General features: G+C 42.8%; 1 protein-coding gene and 1 pseudogene across 31 annotated transcripts in view; both read left to right on the top strand.

The window, feature by feature from the left end:
• The window catches only part of Rbfox2 (RNA binding protein, fox-1 homolog (C. elegans) 2), a 229,445-nt gene that overhangs the window by 48,931 nt on the left and 154,936 nt on the right, over positions 1 to 25,578 (top strand). For 2 of the 31 annotated variants that reach the window (XM_030248842.1, XM_030248839.1), the window contains exon 1: positions 13,557 to 14,014. The exons of 21 other annotated variants lie outside the window; for them this stretch is intronic. In XM_030248842.1, the coding sequence (XP_030104702.1) occupies positions 13,973 to 14,014 (42 nt within the window). In that variant the 5' untranslated portion in view covers positions 13,557 to 13,972. Of the gene's footprint in view, positions 1 to 13,535; positions 14,015 to 25,578 lie in introns of those variants that run through there. 8 more of the 31 variants (NM_001358770.1, NM_001358772.1, XM_030248841.1 and 5 more) reach the window with 6 other exon arrangements.
• Gm24056 lies at positions 16,953 to 17,098 on the top strand (annotated as a pseudogene).

The raw sequence follows: 25,578 nt of genomic DNA, 5'->3' as shown, positions 1-25,578 counted from the left end.
AGGGAAATGCATATTTGTTGGAGAATTTTGTGCAGAGGTGGAGATCTTAGGGGATCCAGAAGAACTGCTTCTCCTTAGTGCCTAGGAAGGGAAAGGAAAGGGAAGTGGTGACCAGAGAGTCTTAGGTGGTATGCTTAGGATACTAAATGCAGCGGTGGGAGGAAGGGCTCTAAAACTGTTCAAAACAGAAGAGCAGGGCTGGATAAAGCATTGAGCCTAGACCAGCTCCTATGGCGAGCTGTAGGGAATTTTAACAACCTCTTCATTTGGTAGCCAAGACTTGGCCTTTGGAGGGGATGGGGCTTTTTGGAGATCAGGTGAGTCATGACCTGGCTAAGTTTGGACAGCAGTATGAAGACGCTCCTCATCCTGTGAAGCAGGGTGGGTAAGAGAAAATCTAGAATGTTAAATACACAGTTCTGTTGTTTTAAAACTATCCTTGTGTTGACTTAGTTTCTTTAGTAAATAGCAATAATAATAAAGCACAGTGGTGGAGTTTGTGACTGAGCTGGGAAGTTTTTGACTAGAAATGAAACTGTGATATATCTTGGTTATAACAGAAGCTGTAAGAGAGCAAATGAGAATCCATGTTGGCAAGCAAGGAAATTTGTTTTTCCTGAGAACAAAAGGAGAAAGGTGCAGAGATCGCAGGTCTGGATTATGCTAGTCATAATTAGCTGTGAAAACTCAGACTCCCAAGGTGAGGGTTTGTTGGAGTCTGATTTGCCTTTGGATCACTGAGAGCACTGGACTAAGGAAGGACCTGGGAAACCCTTCAGTGGCGGATGCTCTGGAGCCTGATTCAGGCTAGGGGCTGGGCTCCTTGCTTCTGCATTTCCCTAATCCATCATAACAATGGGGAGTGTTTTGTGACATTACATTTCTATTTATAAATGCTAACACTGGGATTCAGAGAAACTAGATGATGTGGCCAAGTTCATATGACCAGGAAGTGGCTGAGCTGAGGTTCACCTTGAGGATTCTGAGGTATCCCAGCATGCCTTCTCTCTGTTGTGCCTGTGTTAATTAAGGTGTCGTTTGTAGGCTTGTATTATTTCACTCACTGTTTATTATCAGTTCATATACAATAGGTGCAGAAATTGAAAGCACTTAGAAACTCAAGACAGTTTGACTGTAATTTCCTGAGTGTGTCATCCAATAAGGCTGAGATGTACGTCTTTGGATTTTTTTTTTAATTTAATTTCACACGTCTAGTAATACATTTTAGTGCATTTTAAGCAAGCAAAAAACAAACAAAAATGCTATTTCACTGATGGTTAGAAACCTAAAAAGAAAAGGTTGCTTTTTACAGTTGGTCTGAGAAGCTCTGCTGGCCTTGCTGTGACCCAGTTGTAGACACCTGCTTCAGCGGAGTCTTACACTGACTCTTGATTGGTGGAGCTCTGAGTGGCTGGGAAGAGAGATCAGAGAACAGGAGAGGCAGTAGGGGAGATGTGAGGAGGAGGGAAGAATGTGCAGCATAGCCTTCAGCAAAGGCAGCAAGGTGAGGGATGCCCCACCTTCTGTGCTCAGTAATGTCCGGCTTCCTGTCTTTTTGTAGCCTTGTCTTTTATTACACTCTGCCTGGCAGTGATGCAAAAGGGACCAAATGTAGGAGAAGAAAGTCATAGAAATGACGTTCAGAAGGATCACATATGAACACACACACACACACACACACACACACACACACACACCCTAAAAGTGTTTCCCTTTAAGGAAAAAGCTGCAGCTCTTTGGCAGAGCCAAGAGTTTTGATTGGCCCCTTCTCCTGCTGTTTGCCAGAAGAATCCCAACCAGTCCAGTTTTTTTTTTTTTTTTTTTTTTTTTTTAAAAAGGTGGTTTGGGAGACAGCCCAGCAGCCAAGTCTCTGGATTTAATTTGAAGTATAGAATGTTTCAGGGAGGGTTGGACCCAGCAGACGCGCCCCCTACTGTTCACCCTCCCACTGTGCACCAGGGAGTGTGACTGCTATTTTTGGAACACCCTTTCCTGCACCTCCTCTGTGCCTCATGGATTCTTTCTGAATTTCTCAAGTTGTGCCGGCTCTGGGATGAAGAAGGTTTGTAGCCAGTCTTTGCTACTTTGTGGGTTCTTTTTTTCCCTCACCCTTTATCTCCCCCTCTCCCTACTACCCCCTAATCATTAGATAGGAGAGAAATAAGGATGCAGGGGTGGGGGCTGGGAGAGAAAGAGATCCTTGAATCTAAGTTCTTTCTTTTTGTTTCTTCTTTGAACACAACTACCAGCAAACTGCAAACAGCCCTACCTCTTGGGGCCCTAGCATTTATATACCCCCCAAAAAGCTCCCAGACTTCCACACATCACACAGTTGCAGAAATATTTGAGGCAAATATTTGAGGCCAAAGCAGCCCCATATATCCCACACGTGGGATTAGAACGAAAACACATCCTTACAATATTTCTGTGTTTTTAAAGAAACTAAAATTCCATAATTCTCACTACAGATGGTAAGTTACTGAGGTGTTTTAGAGACCTCTCTGCAGCGGCTGTGGAGGAATTACTCATCCCACCTGTTACTCAGGACATGAGCCTAAGCAGTGTGCCCTGGGACTGTACAGGTTGGCTTTCTCTACTTTTAGACGCTCTAGGAGCTAGATCAGTTTTTGTTGTGAGGAAAACATCTTGCACATTGACTAGAGATGAGGGCAGGTGCTGTATGTGTAGATGGACCTCTTGCCAAAACATTTACATTTGATCTGCGACAATCTCTGCCATCTTAGTGTGTCTGAAGGCAAGACTGCCAGCAAATGGCAATTTAATCCCCAAAGTTAAGTTGCTCTCTTATCCGAAGCCCTAGCACTTAGCCTGAGGTTGGGAGCCGGCTCCTGGTTGCTTAGATGTAACTGGTGTCCTTGGGGCCACAGTTTCAGTGATCTACTAAGTCTCTTGCCTAATGTGGCTTAACTTAGCTCTGCCCTGCTATGTGGAAAAAGACCTACCTGTTTAGGATTCATTGGCTCCATGGGACAGTTAGACAGTTTATAGTGCCAGCCTGCATATTTCATGGTGAAAGATTTCAGGTTTGTTAAACCCTCATAACAGAATGTAGATTTAAAAAAACACTCTGAAAAGTACTCCTTAAAGAAGGCTTTGGGGAGCATGAGTCACAGGACTGCAATAAGTATTGATCATTGTACACAACACAGATGTCTCATGGTACTCAGGGGCTCCTTTCCCTGCCTCATACACAGGTCCCAGATTCCCTTATTTAAATGCACAGTGGTTAATGTTAACCTGGGTATCTTCTATATCTCTTCAGTGGTCTCTAGATCACTTAATGATTTCTAGTACATTGTCATGCAGTATAAATAGTGACTACACTATATTGTTTAGGAAATAATAACAGAAAATCTATATATCTTAATAGTAGATCTTTTTTTATTGTTGTTTTGGTTTTGTTTCCCTCAGATATTTCCAGTTGATGCAGGTGTGGAACCTGTGACTATGGAAGACTAACTTAACTAATGAACAGTGTGAACTAAAATTGCCTTCCAACACCTGTGTCACTCCTGTAGCCTGCAGCCTCCTGGGGTGTAGGGCTGTTTCTTAGTCGGCTTTCTTCTGAGTCTAGTCTTGGTCTATTCAACCCTTAAGTGATTCTGTTATATAAGAGGCTTTTAAACTGTGAACAAAGGATGGAGTTCTTTCTGCAGCTTACTTGTAAACTTAGCTCTTCTGGTCTTGGTGCTGTATGTCTCTGATAGTTGCTGGGTCCAGGGAGTTTAGACAGCACCTCTTCCTTTCACACTACCCACCTGCCTTGTTTGCTGGTCTCTAACCATGATGGCGACTGGTACAGCTTTACTGACAGGCAGGCAGCGTCTGTTCTCCCACAATACACTAACTCTCTATGATTTGGAGGGGATAAGAGACGGCCTTGAAGTGAAGGTTTCCACCTGTGCTTCTGTTTTATTAAGTATGTGGAATTGGAGGGTTTCAGTGGGTGCTGGGAGAAATGCCTATGCACATTTTAAAGGGTTAAAGATAGTGAAGAGAAAGTTAAGTATCAGCTAATGAACGGCTTCCAAATGTCAAGACACACATTTCCCAAGCTGAGTCCCAGGTTTGCACACTCTACCAGGATTCCCGTTTTTTAGTAGAAAACGTCAATAAAAATGGACCTACTGGAGAAACAAGTGTTAACAGTTAACTCAGGATTGTGAGTGGGGAAATTCATTTTCCTTTTGAATGCTAGGACACCTGTGCCAGTTTCTTTTTTCGTTTTTGTACTTTTTGCACAATTTAGAAGCCAAAAGTTTCACAAAAGATATGCTTCATTTACAGCTTTAAAAAAAAGTGGAACAATATTTGGATTTCTGAATATAGCATTTAAAAGTGCTAATTGTTAAAAAGGGATTTTGTTTGCATGCACGCTAAAATTTTCTTGGGGTTCCTGGGCCCAGAGAGGATGGTAACCACTAATCATATGGGTTTCTTGATTGTGGCTCCCAGGAAAAGATGGAGAAACTGGCTCTCAACCCCTCCCCTCCCCTCCCCTCCCCTCCCCTCCCCTCCCCTCCCCTCCCCTCCCCTCCCCTCCCCTCCCCTTCTCTTCTGAGAAGGCCAACTACAGGCCTCTGGTCCTAACTGATTCCAGATGGGCTTGCTAGAGTACAAAGGTTTTCAGTGTGTTTGGCTAGGGCTGACCATGAGGCCCCTGAGTACTTCCTGAGCAGCTCTGCAATTGTACTCACCTAATAAGAAACAGCCTTAACTGCTTGCACCCAGAGCAGCCGTGTTGGTGTCCTTTCTTTGTGCCCCATTCTCTGAACCACCCTATCCTCTTGCCTGGTGTCTTCACTAAGCTCTTCTGCATTGTTTTCAGGGGACATTAAAATACTCACATATTTCTTATGGATGAGAGCAGAGAAGAAAAGAGTGGTCAAATAACGGCACTTTTCTAATTTTGACGATTAGAAAAGGCTTTTTTGTTTGTTTTTTTTCCTTTCTGGACCTGAGGGGAGTTGGTTGGCATGTAAATGAGACTGGGAAAACCAAGGCAATCGTTATTTTTAATTTAAAAAATCCTGGCACGTTTCCTGAATAGTTCAGAATACCATGTGTGATGGTTTATTCACACTGTACACTGAGTATGGTAAGCTGTGATTTGCTGAAGGGTGAGCATGACCTTGAACCCAGAGGATGTGTTCTGTATTCAGACCCTGTGCAGCATTGCTGCCAAGGGAGTGTGCCTGCTGCATGTGACACTGGCTTGGGTTTGGCTGTCCTCCCAGCCCCTGCACAGCCTACAGGAAGATTCTGTGATGCTCTGCTGCAGGCTCTGTGAGTTATGATTTGGGGCCTTCTAGACAACATCAAGAATTTATTTTATGTATATACTTAACTTTTATTTTGTTTCAAGTGCCTAGTGGCTGAGGGTGTGCTGGTATCAGCTTGTACTTTTCTGGCTCTAGCTGAATGCAGAGACTCTGCCATCCCTGGGGTTCACTTGGGCCTCTGCAGTTGCACGCCAGTCTAGTCAGAGGATAACTGATAGGAGCTGTTTCTCTGTGCATCGTGTGGGTTCTGGTGATTGAACTCGGGTCATTAGATTTGGTGGCAAGCGCCTGTACTCATGGAGCCATCCCTGTGGCCTTTTCTTCGGTGGTTTCTTGAGCCAGACATGAACTGTATTGTCTGATGAGTTCTTACACTGTTTCTGAGGAGTGAAGTTGAATATCTGGACTGTTTTGGTGTTTGTGATGGGTTGGAGTACTTGCAGTGGGATGGCCTAAGGCAGGTGGTGCGGTCACCTTCGGTATGACTGAGGCCTAGCTTTGCTTCTGAAGGAGATACCCATCATTAAACACCCACTTCTTGTAAGTCTCAGTTGACCAGTAGGATCTTCTTTTCTTTATTATTGTTACCTGTGAATAAAAAAGGCAGCCGAGGCGTGCATCTTTGGAATAGCTGCCCTTTGTCTAGTAGAAGGCTCCTAGTTATCTCTCTCTCATTAGAACTGCCAGGTAGGCAACCTTAATTCCCCTTTCACATAGAAAACTTGGTTCACCGTTGTTGCAGAGTTAACAAGTATCAGAGAGACCGGCTTAACTCTCATCCTCTGTATCCATAGGTGGTATACATTCTCCTACTAAATCTTTCTCAGAAACTCCTCCAAAAGGATGTAGTGACTTACAAGACAAAAAACAAACCTCAAGATTATTTTTTCATTTTCATCATCTTTTCTTGTTAGGTTTGGTTCCTGCCTCAGATATATAAAATACTAATACTAGAGAAAGAGGCAAGTTATTTAGCCATTGTTTATAGAGAGACTTAGCTCTCCAAAAGGTACCATTCTTTTTAGTTGAAAAATGTTCAGCACTATTAGAGTGACACATATTTGAATGGAAAATGACTTTGAAGTCTAAAGAGAGCAGAGGTTCTGACCTTGACAGACACCAAGGTGCTGTTCAGGGAGAGTATATGAGGGGTTTTGGCGTACCACTTTAGGAGGTGCACTGGTCAAATACTCTGAAGTGCTTTGCTGTGAGAGGTGCCTAGTGTATAGCTCCAAACTCAGCCTCTACCCTGAAATTTTACTGATTTGCCTGAGCAGAGACAGCATTGAGAATGTAAGGCTAGGTCAGGTGGGATACAGCAGTCAGTCATGAAACAGTTGAGATCGGTGGGCTGGGCGGGCTCACTCCACAGTCATCTTAGACATTTCTCTTGTGCTTTGTAGGGACTTTTAATGATTTACATAGTGTAATGCCTTCTGTCTTAACCTGACTGAGCTTGAGGGGGCCAGACACTGGGTCTACTTCTCAGGCATGGTTCATGGTGCTCGTTAAGTGGGTTCCGGTTAAGCCTTTGGCCGTTATTTGGGGTCAGGGAGCTGACTTTGCAAGTTTTATTGAGCTAGGTCTTGTGGTACAGACTTGCAATCCTCAGCTATGTGGAAGACTAAGGAAAATCAAAAATTCAAGGCTAGCTTGAGCAGGTTAGAACCTATTTTAAAATAAATTAAAAGGCTAGAGATACAGCCCAGTGATGAACTGAACAGTAGAGTCCTCACAAGTGAGGCTGTAGATCCAAACCTACTCACTTTGGAAAGGGAGGGATGGGTAGGAGGGTGTTTGAGAGTTGTTATTCTCCTGAGCATTCAAGTTCACCAGTGGGCTCTGGCTGGGTCAGAAGATGAGCTTACAGCCTAGAAGCCAGTTGGGAAGCATCTTGCTCATCGTAGCCTCTGAAATTAGCAGACTTGTTCTTCCCCATGTTGCATATGTTTTAGAAGAGCACAAATTCTATTTTGAGTCATATCATAAATGGGGGAGAAAGAGGATTCAGTAACTGTTTGCTCTACAAACTCTACTCATCTAACAGAACTAGTTTAATACTGTTCTTCTATTTAGCCCCTCTAACGTTCCATCTTGAATTGATCTGTAAATTTTTGTTTTATGAAAAGGGCTCACACATGTGCCCAAGAGATTGTGTTTGTGTGTGTAGAATCTCTAGTTTACCAGTCCTCTTACTGGGGGAAACCAAAAAGAGATCAGCAGTTCTGGGCCGGAGGACTAGAAGGCGTTTGGGAAGAGGATTAGACTTGCTGGGTGTGTGGCAACATTGTGCACACACAGTTTCCCGTCTCCACTCTTTGGCTAGAATGACCTGGTTAGTTTGTTTGTTTTGTTTTTTACATTGTGGAAAACATTGCATAATTTGTGGAGTCTGTTATTTTTAGTCTATTATTTTCAGTGTTTTAGAAAACACTGAACTCATAACTTCCCCCTTAAAGATCTTTCTTACACATTTAAGAAAAGTGTTAAATGATGTGGATTTTAGACACGTGAATTGAAGAGACAGTTGCAGTAATAAAGTAGTGACTTTCCCCTCTTGCTCTTTGTTGAAGTAGACATTGCTCAGAGCTGAGGATGGTGGAGGATTATTAATTATTTTGGGCTCTGATGTCAGAATCCTGCTCAACGCAACTAATGTTTGAGACATGCTGTTAACTTGTTTTTGTTCCTGTAATGAAGCATTTCGGATTAGAAATGGATAAAGTTTCGGAGGCTAGAAGCCCAAGCTGCATGGTACTCCTAGTGGAGAGACCTTTAGCTACACTGTCTTGTGGCAGATGACTCCCCCCCCCCCCCAGGTCCTGGATAAAGTTCAAACTGTTTGACCTACATGGTAGAAGAAACTTCATTTATGTATTTTATGTATACATATTTGATATATAATATGCCTAGGAATCTTATTTATTTTCTTTATGTATTCTCTCATATATTACACCCTGACCACAATTTTCTCTCCCTTCTTTGCTCCCAGTTTGTCCTTCCCTCCAACCCCTCCTTCTCTTCAGAAAAGGGCAGGCCTCTCATGGATACCAACCAATCATGGCATATCAATGTGCAGCAAATCTAGGCACCTCCCCTCATAGTAAGGCTGGACAAGGCAACCCAGTATGAGGAAAGGGTCCCAAAAGCAGATGAAAGAGTCAGGGACAGCCCCTACCCCCACTGTTTGGAGTCTCACAAGAAGACCAAGGAACACAACTGTAACAACGTATGTGCAGAGGGCCTAGGTCAGCCCCATCTAGGCTCCTAGGTTGGCAGTTCAGTCTCTCTGAGGCCCTGTGAGCTCAGGTTAGTTGACTCTGGGCTTTCTTGCATCCTTGACCACTCTGGCTTTTACAATCATTCTTCCCCTTCTTCCGCAGAATTTCTGAGCTCTGCCTAATGTTTGGCTGTGGGTCTCCGCTGCATCTGTTTCCATCAGTTGCTGGGTGAAGCCTTTCTGATGACTATTGGGCTAGGCACCAGTCTATGAGTAGAGCAGAATATCATTAGGAATCAGTTCATTGCTTTTTTTTTTTTTTAAACAAAACAAAACAAAACAAAACAAAACAGTGTTTGGTTTTATCTTAGATCTCTGGGCTATCCAGCCTCTGGATCCTGGCATTCCAGGCAGTGTCAGAGGTGGGCTCCCTCATATGGCATGGGTCTCAAGCTGGACCATTGGTTGCCACTCCCACAATTTTTATACCACCTTTATCCCAGCACATCTTGTAGGCAGGACGAATTGTAGGTCAAAGGTTTTGTGGCTGGGTTGGTGTCCCAATCTCTCCATTGGAAGTCTTGTCTGGTTGCAGAAGATAGCCAGTTCAGGCTCTGTATCCTCCATTGCTAGAAGTGTTAGCTAGGGTCACCCTTATAGATTCCTGGGAGTTTCCATTGTATTAGATTTTTAGTTCATCCCCAAGATGTCCCCCCAATTCCAGTAGTCTCTCAATGTCTTCTCCCTCTATCCTCCCCTACCTGATCCTTCCTGTTCTGGTCCCCACTCCAACCCTGTCTACCTGCAATGTCTATTCTGTTTCCCCTTTCCAGGGAGATTGATGTATCCCCTGTTAGCCCTCCTTGTTACTTAGCGTCTCTGGGTCAGCTGTTTAAAAAATGGCTACATGATTACTCTTCAAGGTAAAGCAGATGGCCACAGTGGGACTCTGTTACCCTGCCTCCTGCCTGCCTGACTGAGGAAGGCAGACATTCAGCTCCCTGAGCCCTCATTCAGGGCTGGGGGAAGTGTAGCGTAGCTTTGACTAGTAGTTGGTGGTATCTCCCAAAGCTTCCCACTGCTTGCAGCAGGAGAGACATGGAGTGTGTACATATGATCACCAAGAGAGTGTATAAGGATGTACACTGTAGCACTTTTGGGTAAAACTTGTGATATTGAGTCTTCGTTACCACCAACTTGGCTGGATTTGGAATTACCTAGAGACACATCTCGTGGTATTGCTTGTCCTTTGAGGAAGGAGACCCACCCTGGATGTGGCCAATACCAACCCGTGCTCAGGGTCTAGACTGAATTTAAAAAGACAAAATGAGAAAGCCAGCTGAGTACTAGTCTTCCTTCTCTGCTACCTGATCTACCCAGATATGAACAGTATCCAGCCACCACACGTCCCTTGTCATGATGGACCCTACTCTTAAACTGAGCCACAACAAACGCCTTCTTGTTTAAATTTATTCTTGTTAGGTATTTGGTCATAATCACAAGAAAAGAAAAGCTTGTACATAGCCCAAGCTGGAAACAATAGGGGTGTTTTTGGCCATTCCGAAGCGCCTTCCAGTATGTTGTGCTTTATTTGTAAATAGGATATTTAACATGTGTAAGTGTTATTGAGTACAGTGCTTCACAGAGAAAGCCAGTACAGAAGGGAGCACGGCATATGATCATTTATATACAGATCCTAGCACAGTCAATCTGTGGTGTCTGCTATTGGTAGTGAGCAGCTGAGAGTGACTTTGCAGAGGCACAGGACGGGCTTCTAGGGTGCAATACTGTGCCCTTTCTCTCCGTCTTGTACTGCATTTCTCCTGGGGTGGGTTTACTTTGTGAGAATGTATTACATTGTATACATGGGAGTTTTGAATATATATGTTTATAAATAATTAGCAAAGAGTTTACATAATTCATCTTTTGATTGCTGCAGCTGATAGATAGCTGGTCCCTCAGATGACCTATATGTTGCCCACTCAGCTGGTAGGATGTGTGTATGCACATATATTTATGAGCTAAGAGTACTGCATGCGAATGAAGGGACTTTTTAAAATTATAATTTCCTTGTCAAATATTCAATGTGCTACTAATCTTTTTAAAGAGATGTAGGAAAAGAGACATGATAAAACAAACTCCTGTTTCTATGAGAACAGTAAGAAAATGTTCACTGTCATTGCCAGAATTTGGACTTGTTCTCTGGATGGAACACTTTTCATGAGTGTTCTTAGCTACTAGGGACTTTATTTTGACCTTTACTTTCACCATAGAAAATTTAAAAACTAAGAACTATCCATTTGATATTAAAATATTTTGATCTATTACCTTTTGGAGGTCTAACAGAAAAAGACATTCTAGGCAAACCCAATCTGCTGTGGAAGGTTGAGAGAGGTTGCTGTGCCTTCTGTTAATAGGTCATGTCTCTCAGCTTTCAGCCTGGCCTCTTACAATGTCCCCAGAAGTTCTCCATGTCTGCTGTGCTGCTTTGCTCCCCTCCTTCTCTGTTCTCCGTCCCTAGAACGCCTTATCTTCATTCTTTCCCTAAAGGAGTCCTGCTGGTCCATGCTTCATGCACCCTCTGGTGCTAGCCATCGTGTTTATTCCCCCTGTAAGTTGTGTACTCTCGCTGTTGGCGTGTCAGGCGTGTCGGGCATTGGTGTGTTTATTTGCCTAAAGCTTTTTTCTTTTCTCTTGAGGCTTGTGACTTGCTTATAATGTTTAATGAATATTGAAAGTCAGTATCTGTTTTCTAAAGGATAAAAGCTGATGATATTATGTAGTATCGTAAGACGCATGCTTTGAATTTGCTTCCAGAGAATGTACTAGGTTACATTACTTTTTGGTAAAAAAGTGTTTATCATTATGTGTTTATCATTAATTGTGTGTGGCAGTAGGATAGAGTTATGCCGACTAGATCCCGCAAGTCAGACATGTGATCTTGGCCTCTTTAGCATGGTCCTCTAATCATCTGATTTAATTTTAGTGGAATCCCTGAAGAAATGCTTTGATTGTGTATGTAGAATGAGGAGATTATAAATTTAATATGGAACCTGACTACATTAGAGTTTCTGGTTTAATGCTGATGGGTGAGGGGCCGGAGCGTAGCTCAGTCCATGGCGAGCTGCTCATATTTAGCATGTGTTAGGCCCTGGGCTCCATTTCAAGCACCAAAACCACATTCAAGGCTGCTCCCCACCAGACAGAACGGGCAAATGACACTACACAGGCAGTTTGGTGACACTGAGACTAGGTCAGTTGTAGGCATTAAGATTGATACATTTTTTTTTTAAATCTCAAATCTAAGAAAATTAAATTTTAGAACATTATCTGAAGTTTTGTCATTTCACTTCAGTATGCAATTTCGCAAGCTAATCTAAATTGTAAAAGATCCGAGTGGAATTGTTGCCATTTGTTCAGAAGTTTAGAATAATAGGATTAGGATAATAAATTAGTAAGTATTGCATGCCCACTTACAGTTAACTGTGGTTATTAATACATCAGAAGTTTAACATTGACTTTGATATCCAACAACATATGTTTTATTGATATAATTGGTATAAGAGAACATAGACACAGAATAACAACTCAGGCATTTCTTTACAATGATGACTGTGTGTGAAAGGGAGCAGAAAAACTGCATAGCCTCTGGAGTTCAGACAGACCTGAAGTACATACTAGACACATTGACATTTTGAATTTTGTTTTTCATTTGCAGAGTGGAGGTATGATATATACACCTCACTATTGTTGTTTTTTTTTTTTCCTTATTTTAAACACTTTTATAGTAAAGGGTTCAGTAATGGATACGATGGGCAGTCTCAGAGACCACTTGGGTCTTCCCATAGATAATAAGGTGACCATCTGTGAGTGTTAAGAGTTGTGCTCATCACAGCCTACAGAGCCACCTCAATAGCAATGTGTGTGAGAGTGGTGAGAGCATCTCCCTCCATGAGGCAAGCTAATCATCTGTGCCTCACTGCTGGGCCGAGACCTGGATGGTTTATTAGTGTATATTGCACCCATCAGCAGCTTTCACCCTGCTTTTGAAGCACATTCTGGATGCTGCTTGTATTAGTTTGGGAATACTATCCTTTGCTGTGCAGAATTATGCCATTTTCATGTTTTTTCTTTTTTCTTTATTTTTTTAACCCCTGGAAAACAGGTGCCTTGGTGCTGTTTCTGCCATACATCAAACCCACAAATTTCCTGGGTGTGCCTTATTTTTACCTACCCCCTTTTCTGATAGAAGGCCTTGAGCTGCTTGGTGCCTTTCCAGTTTAGTTACAGCTTATGCTTTGTGTTTCAGAATCATGCAGGATACAGTAACTACCGAATCAATCAAGTAGGTTCTTTCTTAAAGAATTTCTTCCTAGGCGGGAAGTGGACAGCTGGGTTGAGAAGCAAAGCCTTGGTTTATATTTACCTGTTGTTTAGGGAGGCGAGTGGGTGTCACTTTAGAGTTAGAACGTGGCTGAAGGAAGGATCAGCTCCAGTGAGCCTTAGGCACAGACCAGCTCACTCTGACATGTAGGCGTCTCCAGAAGTGGAGAGCTTTGAAGGGTTCGAGAGACTATAGATTGTATTTTATGCATGTCTATGGTTGTAAAGTGGTATTCTGTAAGTGCATGGTCTTCTGTGGTAGTTTTGGACGTTATTTCTGCAGGCACTTTGCTGATCCTCGTGCTACTGCACTCATTGCTCTGTCCTCTGGCTCAGGGACCTGCTCCTTCTTACTCCTTTTGTCAGCAGTTCTGAGAGCGTCCCTATGTGATGACAGGTGTGGGAACTGCTCCAGTTTCCATAGTAGGTCAGTCCATGAGGCAAGCACTTGGATGCAGAGTTTGTAGTGAATGGACTTTCTACCTCACCTATCCACTCCTTCCTCCTGTGATGGAGAAAGTTCCATCAGAGGACAGATACTATAAGCATGGGTTTTCTCTCCTTGGATCAGGGTAGAAGGAGGTAGCAGAGGCTGATGTTCCCACATGGAATGCCCCAAGCATGTTTTGCATGTGTTTTTTTTCCCTTTCCTGATGGGGAGGTGAATGGGGAATGTTCTCTGTTCTAGTCCTGTTTCTGGGGCAGGCGATTCAGTTGATTTTAAGACTCGGCACTTACTGCTGCTTGTGTTTGAGTTAGGGGTCGGAGAGAAGAAGAAACAAACACTTTGGGGTGTGGTTTAGGAGGGATGGAATATAGGAATGAGTATATTTCTATGGTTTCTTAGTCATAAGACTAGAATCGCAAGTAGCTAAATTTAGCTCAGGTTCCTGTTGAAAGCATCATTTTTGCGGCAGGCAGTGGGGGCAGAACGGAAAACCTTTTTGTGTATCCTGCTCCATGAAGCCAATAGGGAAGCAGGAGGAGGTGAGGTTGCCATGGAGATGGTAGCTGTGTGCAAGGGGAGAGCAGCAGGGTTTAGAATTCCAGGAAGGAAGAGAGAGTGATGTCATCAGATTCCATGGACCAGCCCAGGAACCCCTGCGAGGTTGGTGGGGCGTTGGGTGTGTGTGGGGTGGGGGTGGAGTGGGAGTTTGAAGAGGGGAGCAGTGGCCTCAGTAAGGTGTGAGGAGTCCAGTTGAAGCGGAGAGGTTGGTTGTCTGGAATTGTGCTGAGCTGCATTAATGTCTGATTTTGAGGAAAAATTGTGTAAATCATTTCCGAATTAGCAGACTATTTTCTTTGTTGAAAAAGGACCTATTTCTTCCACAAAGGAGCTCATCAGATATAAAAATGTAGTATCTTTTTATAGCTAAATCCCTATAGTATTTGTGTATGCCTTTATCCCTTGTATGTGAGGGTATTTTAGATATGTTGTTAGTTACCATTGCACAATTCCTTTTATGGTGTTACATGCAAGTAAATGATTCGTTAATGCCTGATTATGGCACTTATTTTTCTATGCATGAGGGTAAATAAATTCTGAATTAAAAATTATGAATCAAAGCATTGCTTTCAATGGAGAGGAAAACTATGCTTCAAGACGGTTGTGAGCACTTGCATGTTTATATTGCTAGTCAAGGACAAATGTATTTGTCTACATGTGATTAAAAGGGTGATTTTTAAAAGGAAGAAATGTAACTGAATCTGTGCACCTGGATGAAGGCTGTCCTTCAAACAGTCACCTAGGCTCTGGCGATGATGGAGCATTGCGCAAGACATAAAGAACTCTGGTTTGAGTCAGCTTCAGAGATCAGTGAGGAGGAAAACATTTTCCATATCTAACTCTGGATTTTCCACCCCCCCTACCTGCCCACCCCACAACGTAGTCAGAATTGGCTCTTTGTGATCTCATTGTATTAAAATCGAATCCATGCTTACCTAAAACTAGCTTTTATCCCAGTTAAAGCTATTTCAAGTACGTGTTGGTTCTGAAGGCATTTTTGTTTTCTGAACAAGAACTGCTGTATGCTGTAGTTCAGCGGTGATGTTCTAAATGATGGTAGCATGTGAGAATAAGAGCATTAGCTTTCTCTGGGTGACATCTCTGAGGTGACCCACTTGGGTTTATTTGTTCAAATGTGCCACTGGCCATTGCAGGGTTTGGTGGTTTGTATGAGAACCTGGAGATGCTGGGAACAGATTGGCTCAAGTCTGACCCTGACTCTAGCTGACCTTGGACAAGTGACTGTTTCTTGCGGCACTGTTTTCCTCATATATAACTAAGCTGTGGTGTAAGAGCCAGCTTCAAAGTGCAACTAGAGGATTAAGCAAGCCAATATGGAAAGCATTTCCACACTCTGTTCTCTGTGCTTTCTGACTGATCATTAATAAGAATGCATATGCTGGTATGAAAGGACATTCATAGAATGGAAGCACAGGGGAAGCTAAGGCAGGAAAGTTATGAGTTCAAGGACAGTTTGGGCTACATTCAGAGGTCTTATATCATAAACCAAAATGGGTCAGTGAGATGGATCAGTGGTAAGGCTGTCAAGCCCGATGACCAGAGTTTGATCTCTGTAACCTACGCGGTGGGAGGAGCAGACTGACTTCCACAATCTGTCCTCTGACCTCCATATGCATGCTGTGGCATGCCTCCCCTCCCCCAACTAACTAAACAAATAAAATGTTGCTTGAAAAATATTAAGACCAAATAAGAACTGAGAAGATAGCTTCTCAGATAAAAGATAAAAGTGTTGGCTGTGCAGGTGAGTACTGGAATTGGACCCTTAGCACCATGTAAAAGCAACTGTGGCTGCCTGTGTTCCCAGCATAGGAGGCTGAGAAAAGATCCCCACAGCAAGCTGGCTGTCTTCACTGGCCACAGTTTGTGAACTCTGGGTTCAGCAAGAGACCCTGCTTTAAAAAACATGTAGAGATTGAGGAAGACAACTCCATCAGCTTCAGTCTTCCACATGCACTAGCTAACTTGTATCTACTACATATATGCATTCACACACGGCAAACTCATACACCAAACAAGAAAGGTATTTCTTGAAGAACTTTGAGGAAGATGTTACCTGGGATAGTATAGCCTGGTGGTCCCAGTTTGGTATTAGAATCAATCTGGGACCTTTTCTACATAACAGGGGGCCCACTAGCAAGGGGCCCAGAACTCAATAGTTTTTAAATGCTTGCCCAATTATCATGTAGTATTGAGAACCACTAAGAGTAAATTATTTAGGACCAGGGACCTAAGCTTTATCACCTAGGAGATATAATAGTTGCAGGTGACACTCAGCTCAGATCTGATTTCCAGAGCCTGACCTGTCTTTACATTAAAGTGTAAGAGGTACCATTGGTAATAACTGGTTTTCTCCACTGCCAGAAGAGAATCAGTTTGCTAAGCCAGTATCCAGAACATCCTGTTCTTGCCAGTGTGTAGAGAACAAGGCTCTTCTGCACTAAGGCCGTGTTTAACATGTGATAGAACATTTACAGTTGTGGCTGTGGTTCAACCATAAGTAGCTGTTTGTTGGCTCAGTTAATCTTTCTGAGATTCAGTGTCCTCATTTGATAGTGGACATGATACCTAATTATGACCTAACATACATGAACTGTATCGCACCTTATGCTGTATGTAAAAGTTATGGCCTTTCCCTTTCATCTCTTCTTCAGCCTTTTATTGGTAGATATGTTTAGGAGTCCTGTTTCTCAGAAGGGCCCCTTCTTGAGTCTCAATATCTCATCTCTTTAGGTTCCTTGCTACTTAACCTGCCCCTTAGCTATCTCAAGTGTTTTAATTATATACACAGAAAACTACAAATAGATTTTCCCTTCAAAATACCTTCCATCAAGTATTTATTCTTCCCAAGAAGGGCTGTACGAGAAGGAGCTGCAGGAGCTGAATAGTTGAATGGACACAGGGTTCAAGTGTTTGAAGAGGAGAGCTGATGAGACAGCTCTATGAATTCCTGATAGTTGATCACAAGTTTAAGAAAAAGAAGTTTGTTTGTTTGTTTTTAGATCTTAATCTTGGAAGAAAAAGGATTGTCTGTCAGGGAAGGTACCATGATCATGAAGATGTTTATCCATTGCATTTTGGATGTGCTGACCCCTGCAAATTCCCCAAATTGGGGAAACTTGACTGTAATTTGTGAATGAGGAAATCGGGTATACACACCCCCACCTCCACTTGCCCAAATCAAATTCTTAGGTGGTTGTTTGAGGTTTCCTTGACTGGTCCCATGCAAGAATTAGTGTGCTGGGATGGAAAGATGGCTCAGCAGCTAAGAGTACTTACTACTCTCAGAGAGGACCTGGGTTTAATTCTTAGCATCTATTTGGAGGTGTATAATTTCCCATCCTTAATTCCAGGTCTAGGGGTTCTAGCTGCTGCTGCTTTTAGCTTCCATGGACACCAGGCATGCCTATGTAATACATTTACATATATTCAAGCAAAACACTCATATACAAAATACAATTTAGCATGGCAGTTATCTGCTGACCATTGAATTATCAGCAGTGAGTCCTGTCTTCTTCCTGAACAGGGAGTCACCACAGTGAGGGGAAGTTTGGGGAGTCACTCTAGGGACCCCAAGAGAGACAGCAGGGCTTTGGCACTGGGAGTGAGTGACACTGTCGTGGGGAATAAGAAAGGCTTTGTCCTTAGTCACACAGATCTTAGGGACTGGAGAGGAAGGGCGCTGCGATTGGGAGGGCAAAGCTCAACGTACCAATGGCTAGGCTTTTCTCTGTAAAGTAGGTTGACCTGCAGGTGCTTCTCTGCATTATGCTGAATCTTAACATCTGTGTACAGTACAGGAATAATTACATACATGTTACAGCTCAGAAAACAGATGCCTAGAAGGGTTGCTGTCAGTCTCCATGCCAGTAAGCAATAGAGCTGGTCCGACATGTTGAATAGCAGTGTGAGTCAAGAGATAGCTATAGAAGCTAGGTGTGGTGGCGCATGCCTTTAATCCCAGCACTTGGGAGGCAGAGGCAGGCAGATTTCTGAGGTCGAGGCCAGCCTGGTCTACAAAGTGAATTCCAGGACAGTCAGGGCTACACAGAGAAACCCTGTCTGGGAAAAAACCAAAAGAAAAAAAAAAAGAAGATAACAATAAAAGCTAAATTCAAACAGTCAATATGGGACCCCCCCCCCCAAAAAAAAGTAGAAACCCTACTGTTTTGTCCATATTGACTTTTGGGTACACTTATTAATTTAAATATAGTATGATATTGAACATGTTAGCCTGTCTCATAGAGACAGTATGAATATTACAGAATGATCGTTTTGGATATTTCATTTGCACTCAGAAACTAATTAAGAAGTATCTTTGTTTGTTTCTTTGAGACTGGGTTTCTCAGTGTAACCAGTCCTGGCTGTCCTGGACTTGCCTGATAGACCAGGTGGCCTTGAACTCACAGAAATCCAGCTGCCTCTGCCTCCAGAGTGCTGGGATTAAAGATGCATGCCCCCTGGCCTGGCATCTTTTTTTTTTTTTCCAAGTGCCAAAGCTTGTGAAGCCTTGGGCTCAGTGAAATATCAGTCTGAATTGAGTATCACAACAACACACTAATTTGTTGATGGGTATCAGTTGGCATATTTAGTCATAATAAGTATTGTAATCACGTCTGCTATTCCATTCAAATCCAGATGCAGATGATTATCAATTATTTCGCAAAACAAATTTCATCTTCTTAGGGAGTTCAAAGTTTCAGATAAAAGAACCCCAGATCTGTAGCTAGAAAACTTGTGTTCCAGGCCACTTTGTTATTGACTGCCCATGAGCCCTAGGGCATGTCCTTTAGCCTCAGCCAGTCAGAACTTGGATTTTCGTTATCAGCCAAAGGGAAGGAATATCGTTGTTCATCAGTGTCTGCAGGGATTAGTTTCAGGATGCACTTAGACACTCAGATTGGCTCACATATCTCATATAAAATGTTTTTTTTAATGTCACACATGCACATATACCTATATACTTTAAATAATCTCTATTAATTTACAAACACAGTATCAGTGCTGTGCAAATATTATCCTGTATTGTTTAGGGAGTATTGACAAGAAAGATGTATGTCTGTGTTCAATACAGACAGTTCTCCCAACTGCTTCCTGAGTGTTTTCTGTCTGGTCAGATGAGCCCACAGATGCTGAAGTTAAGGATCTGGGAGTTGGGAGCATAGCTTAGTGTTACCTGTCCCCCAGACAGTTTCCAGTAAGACGTTCCACAGCAGCAAGTCCTCCCTCTTCTCAGCTCTATAACCACAGGAAAGGCATCTTAAACCTGCTTTGGCTTTCCTATGTAAGTGTAAGTGGGCATTTTGCCTTTGTGTAAGTCTGTACACCATGTACAGGCAGTGCCTGTGGAGGCCAGAAGAGGTTCTTAGATCCCTTGTAGCTAGAATTACAGAAGTGAGTTGCTGTGTGGGTGATGGGAATCAAAGCTACATTCTCTGGATGAGCAACCAGTGCTCCTAACTGATGAGCCATCTCTCCAGCCCCAAGATTAACTTCTTAAAATGAAAATTTTGGTGGCATATAGTACATTGTCAGGGCCTCCATACTATTCAAGCATTTTTCATGACCCCAGTAGAGATCTGACCCTTTATTTCCTGTTAGCAGCCACCAGCCCATTTTCCATTTCTAGGTGTTTGACTGTTCTCCATTCTTTCTGTCATTGTGTGACTGGCTTTCTCCGTTGGTGCAGTGTATTGATAAGTTGCTATAAGGTACTACGGGCCAGCTTTGCAAACATCTTTCAATAGCCAAATAGCAATCCTTTGTTTACATAAGTCACTCTTTACCTGCGTGTACTGATGTTCAGGCTACAGTTGACAATGGAACTGGGGAGTGCTGCATCTACACTTTGTTTGAGTACCTGGTGTATGTTTGATTTACGTGCCTGGGAGTGAAATGGCTAGGCCATATGGCAGCTCTTCATTTAACTTCCCAAGGACCTGGCAAGTTGTCTTCCATAACAGCTGATCTTTTACATCCCCACCAGGAATGCTCAAGGGTTTATAAATTTATTATTAATGAAGAACTAAGATGAGGAAGGTAGAAAACTGTGTGTGTGTTCTTTTGAGTTTATTAGAGCTCTGTATCTCAGGTTTTTGTCTGGACTTATTAAATATTTATTTACCATCACTTCAGCACTAAGAATGAAATTTAGCTCGGAAATATATCTAATCCACTTAAGTGCTGCATAGATTAAGGAGTGAAGACTAGAGAAGTGAAGGAAGGGGAATTTAAATAGCCGGTGAAGTTTCTTGAGGGCAAAGGACCTATTTCTCTGTCTACTCAGTTTAACAAAGTGAGTAGATGCCAGGGGCTTGTTCTGGGGCCTCCCAGGCTATCTCAGGCCTACAGCACTGCATACAGTAATGCTGCAGCTTTGTAAGACAAAATGAATTGAGTGGCACAGCTGAAGAAGAGGACGCAAGAAGCCCCAGGTCTAAGGAAGACCAGGCTCTGTTTTTCAGTGGAGTTGCCGAGGACAGAATTTGTCACAGTGAGTTGTGACAGTGCTGTCTGCTGGGGAATCACAATTGGATGGGGGCTGGGAGGGGGCTGTTCACATAGGGGGTACCCTGATCCCAAATTTCAGACTCTCAGTAGGAAAGCAAGCATCAACTGATAGGAGCCACTATGACTGGTTCTGAAAAAGAACCCTGCCCAGATCTAAGTTCCTAGACTCCAGGCTCATTCAAAGGGTAGTAGTAGGACTTGCTATGTTCTTCTGTGCATAGATGTGTTTCTAGGCTCTGTGAAGAAACATAAATAACAGTAGATAACCAGCAAAAATTGGAGCATTAAATGGACTTGGATTTGTAATACTGTAAGGAAATTACATGGTTTTTCTGAGTCTGTTTCTTACTATAGAATGACATATCAGGACTTTAGTGAGGTAATATGTTAAGACATTAAATACATTTATTCTGTACTAGTAAGCAGCTTTTAATGTTTCACCTTATTTTGCTTGTATCAGTCCGGGCCTGTTCAGGAGAGAGACTGCTAGAATTTGGATAAGAAATTTGATAAATGCAATGCAGGATTGCCATATGTTAATTCAGATAAAATCTAAACAATGGGATACATAAAAGTAGATGTAATATACCAATATGATTGATATGTGATAAAACATAGTGTAACTTTTTAAATTAAATTTACTTATTCACTTTATAACCTGATATCAGCTCTTCCTCTTCTCCCAGTACAACCTCATGTAAGTCCTCCCCTCATTCTCCTTAGAAGGGGAACCCCCCTCTGAGTGTCAGCCCCCCAACCCCACTCCCCTATTCAACCCTCCACCCCTTCACATCAAGTTGTTTTGGGACTAGGCACATCCTCTCCCACTGAGGCCAAACAAGATAGTGTCATTTTTATACTAGCACCTACTCATTAAGTAGGATACCTAAGAGCTGGTTCCCATGCTTTTCACCCTCCAGACCAGATCTGGACTGTGTTAGAGAGGCATGGCTATAATTCTAGATGGCAGAGAATGAACTCTCATGCCAAATTATCAGAAGTTCACTCTTCAGGATGCTGGAGATTTACTCTTTGCCTGTGTATCAGCTGTAAAGGGCTCTGGGGATGCTTCCAGCTGTTGTCTGCTGTGCAGGGGCTGGATGGAAGGGAAACTGCTTTTCGTATAAGAGAGGCTAGGACTTGGAAGCAAGGACTTTTCCTCCTATGGTGTCTCTGCTGTGCCCTCTACTGACATCATGAATGCTAGCAAAGCAGAAATAAAGGGCCCAGAAGAAAAGACAGTTTGGAGATAGAAATCTATATAGATAAATAGAATGAGTATGTAATTTCATATTCTTAGAACTGAAGAAGATGGTAATAGATGGAGATCCAAGGGACCTTTAAAAAATGCAAAGAAGTTGGATCCTCATGTGGTGTCCAAAGCTCTGCTCAGGGTGGAGGCAAGAGGTGAAATCTTAGAATGATCAGAGAACATCTAGGGTGAGTCTTCATGCCCCCAGGGTTAGCTATGGACTCTTGGGCATAACACTAAAAGCACAGAATACAGAAGAAAGAAACCAGTGTTTGACCTTATGAAAATTAAAATCTTTAGATGGATGTGGCATCTCATGCCTGCCTTGTCAGTACTTGGGAAGCTGAAGCAGAATTGCTCAGAGTTTAAGGTCAGCCAGGGCTACATAGCAAGGTCCTATCCAAAAAGGCAAAACCAAAACCCAGAGAAGAGTTAAACAGCAGTTTATGCAGCAAAGGACACTAGTATCAGAATGAAGTGCAACTCAGTAATAGGAAAAAATGTGCAAATCATGTATCTACTAAGTGATTGATATCTAAAACACAAGCCAGCAACTGAACCGAAGAGCAGAGTAATAATCTTCCACAGCTCAATTGAGCAAAATATTTTAATAGACTGTCAAGATAGTTCTAAAACATTTATTAATGACCAGTAAGAACTGAAAGAATGCTTAGTTCACTATCATAAGAAAAAGAAGGTTAAAGCTATCAATAGAAACCACTTCTACTCACAGGATAGCTGTTACTAAAGGAAAAAAAGAGACAAGATAAGCAGGTGTTTGTGAGGATGGGGGAGAAGTTGAAATCCTTGTGTATCATTGCAGATAGGAATGTAAGATGGATGCTACAACTGCCGTGGAAATTGGAGCTGGCTTACAGGTTCAGAGGTTCAGTCCAGTATTATCAAGACAGGAGCATGACAGCATCCAGGCAGCATTGGTGCAGGAGGAACTGAGAGTTCTACATCTTCATCTGAAGGTTGCTAGAATACTGGCTTCCAGGCAGCTAGGATAAGGGTCTTATCACACCCACCGTGACATACCGAATCCAACAGGGCCACACCTAATAGTGCTACTCCCTGGAACGAGCATATACAAACCATCACACCCAGCAAGGTAGGAGGAGAGTGTAGGTGAATCTAACAGAGCTATCATCCTCTGTGCAGATCAGGAAGTGCAGTGGATTGTGTCTTGCATAGCAAGAACCCTTAGGTTACCAGTTAGCAATTGAACCTTAAGCTGGGAGCAGGCTGGACCTACTAGACTGTACTCCTTAGAAACCTTCATCCTGTCTTTGAGTACTTTGAACCCTGTGATTTGGAACCAGAGTAATAACTGATGGCTGCTTAGGTATTTGTTGTGATTCAGTTTGCATGGATTAGCACGTGGAACTTAGACTCATGTTTGGTGCTGTGGTATTTGCTTCCTCCTCTGTTTAAACACTGATTAAAAACTCAACACCGAGCCAGCAAGATATCTTCAGTGTCTAAAGTGCATGCCATGCAAGCCGAGTTATATGAGCTTAGATAGTTCTTAGAGAGTTCTCTTTATTTTTAAACTGGCACACAGGATGTTGAAGCTATATAAATGATAACATTTCCCCATTGTGAGGGAAACGGAAGCTCCTCCTAGGAAGTTTTCTCTGTGACTGACAACACGGACAATCTGCCCACGTGCTTCCTGAGCACGTGTACTGGTGAGTCTCTAGAGTAGAGAGAATGGAGAGTTCTAAGGTGGAGTGTGTACTAGGTATTTTTGCCCCATTGCTTGTCAGTGGTCCCTGTATGCTATGTTCCTACATTAGATATGATGATCCCTGTTTGTGCAGTCTTGACAGTTAAATAGTTTCATTTGCTTTTTTGCTGATTTCATGGATGGGAAGTGGTGTCTCAACTCTAAAAGGATGCCCACAAGCTGTGTGTTAGTAAGCAGGGGGTCTAAGGGAGAAGAATTTCAGTATTCACCCAGAACGTAGGGTGGAAATACCCATCGGCATTTAGGATACTGTACTAGAGCAGCACTGAGAATGCGTGGATGTGTCAGGGTGCACTAAGTGGAAATGAGCCCCACACAGAATTGAGCGAGTTGCTAGGAAACACATACTGCAAAGCTAATGCATTGTTAGAGATGGGTGTACAAGGTACAATTGAAAAGGAAAACCATGCTTCTTCATTTAGTTTAGGCCATTCTGAGACAAAGCTCTCCAACACACAGAAGAGTTCCCAGTAGCCTTAGTCTTCTGGTACAACAGATGTTGGTCTTGTTCCATCTTTGCTTCTAGTGTTTTAGACGACATGAGCTCCCAGAATCATGCATGTGCTTGCTCTCACTCTGTCTCTCTCAAATTAAACAGTTTTTTGTACTGTTGGTCTCTAGGATGTCAGGACATAGGATGCATATATGGACTGTTGTCTGGGGGTATAAGTCCTTGTTAGCAAGCACTTGGTCTTTTGACTACTTTCTTAGTCAGATATAACTCCCGAGAAAATGTTGACATCTTTGTAGTTTTAAAGGGTGAAATAGGATGATTGATGAGAACCTGAAAAGTGGGAAAAACAGGGCCCCTGAACCAGGTTCCGCCAGCCAAGGGCAGCAGTTTCTCCCAAAGACAGGACACACCTTTACACATTCCTGTGTCATCCCCCTCTTTGTTTCCTTTTCTTCCTCCTTCTTCCCATCCTTGAGTCATGCTGCTTGGACTGCTCAAGATCTGAGGGCTTTCTTTGTCACCGTCACTGTTAGGGTATAGCATTGCAGTAAATCTACAGAATTGAGAACAAGTGAGGTGCCTGTGGACATCAGGATTCCTGTTCTCTGGCCTCTCCTGTCTAGTCTTCCTGCCTTGCCCCTCCTCTCCATTTTTATAAATAATTTAAGTATATTTCTTTCCTGTAATTGTTAGTGTGAAAGAGAGTCAACATTGCCTTTAATTGTCATTTTTATTTTAACACCTTTTAAATTTAAAAATGTGTTTGTGTACGTGTGTACATACATACAGACACATGCCACAGTGCATGTGTGGAGGTCAGAGTCAGTTCTTGCCTCCTCCTATGCGGTCTGAGAGACTGACTTCGGGTCCTCAGGTTTGGTCACAGGCGGGCGGAGCCACCTTGCCAGCCCCTGACTATTATTTTAAAGGAAGAGACAGAGTGAGGTGCTCCTCCACTAGTAATCTCACCTCTTCAGGTGGTTTTGTATAACACCTAAGCTGTGCGTCTGTCACCAGTACCCAATTTCAAACCATTTCATCACTGCAGTAGAACCTGCTGCTGGTTACTGCTGGTTACTGCTCGTTTTTTACCCTTTGCCTCGGAAACCACTCAGCTGTTTTCTGTCACCATGGACTTGTTAGGGTTGGACTTTTCCTATAAATAGAACAATGACGTTTCTGGCCATTTTCTCTCTGGTCTTTTTTGCTTGCTGTGATATCTTCATGGTTTAACCTCATTTAGTGTCCTGTGTCTAATGGTTCTGTTGTTCACTGCTGTACTCTCTGGGCCCTGTAAAATTAGGCTGTTCTCAACATGATGGCCTGTCTTGAGTGCATGTGTGTTTTGTTTCCTTGGTGATATTCCCTGTTGTGGTATTTCTGGGCCATGTAGTAGCAGTGTGTTTAACTTTATTTTGTGTTATTTTTCATTGTGTGTGCAAACTTGTGTGAGTATGTACACGTGAGTGCAGTGCAGGGGCCCACGGGTGCTACAGGCATCAAATGCCTCAAAGCTGGAGTTACAGGCACTTTCGAGCCCTCTGACTTGGGTGTTGGGAATGAAACTCGGTTCTTCTGCAAGAGCAGTCTGTTCTTCCCCACAGAGCCGTCTGACTGTCATCTAGCCTTGTCTGTGACATCTTGGGGGACCACCCAGTGTGTAAGGCAACTGTGCTGCT

Source organism: Mus musculus, chromosome 15, assembly GCF_000001635.26.
Source record: "Mus musculus strain C57BL/6J chromosome 15, GRCm38.p6 C57BL/6J".
Taxonomy (NCBI): Eukaryota; Metazoa; Chordata; class Mammalia; order Rodentia; family Muridae; genus Mus; species Mus musculus.
Note: the sequence above shows the minus strand (reverse complement) of the source record. Positions and strands in the feature narration are given on the sequence as shown.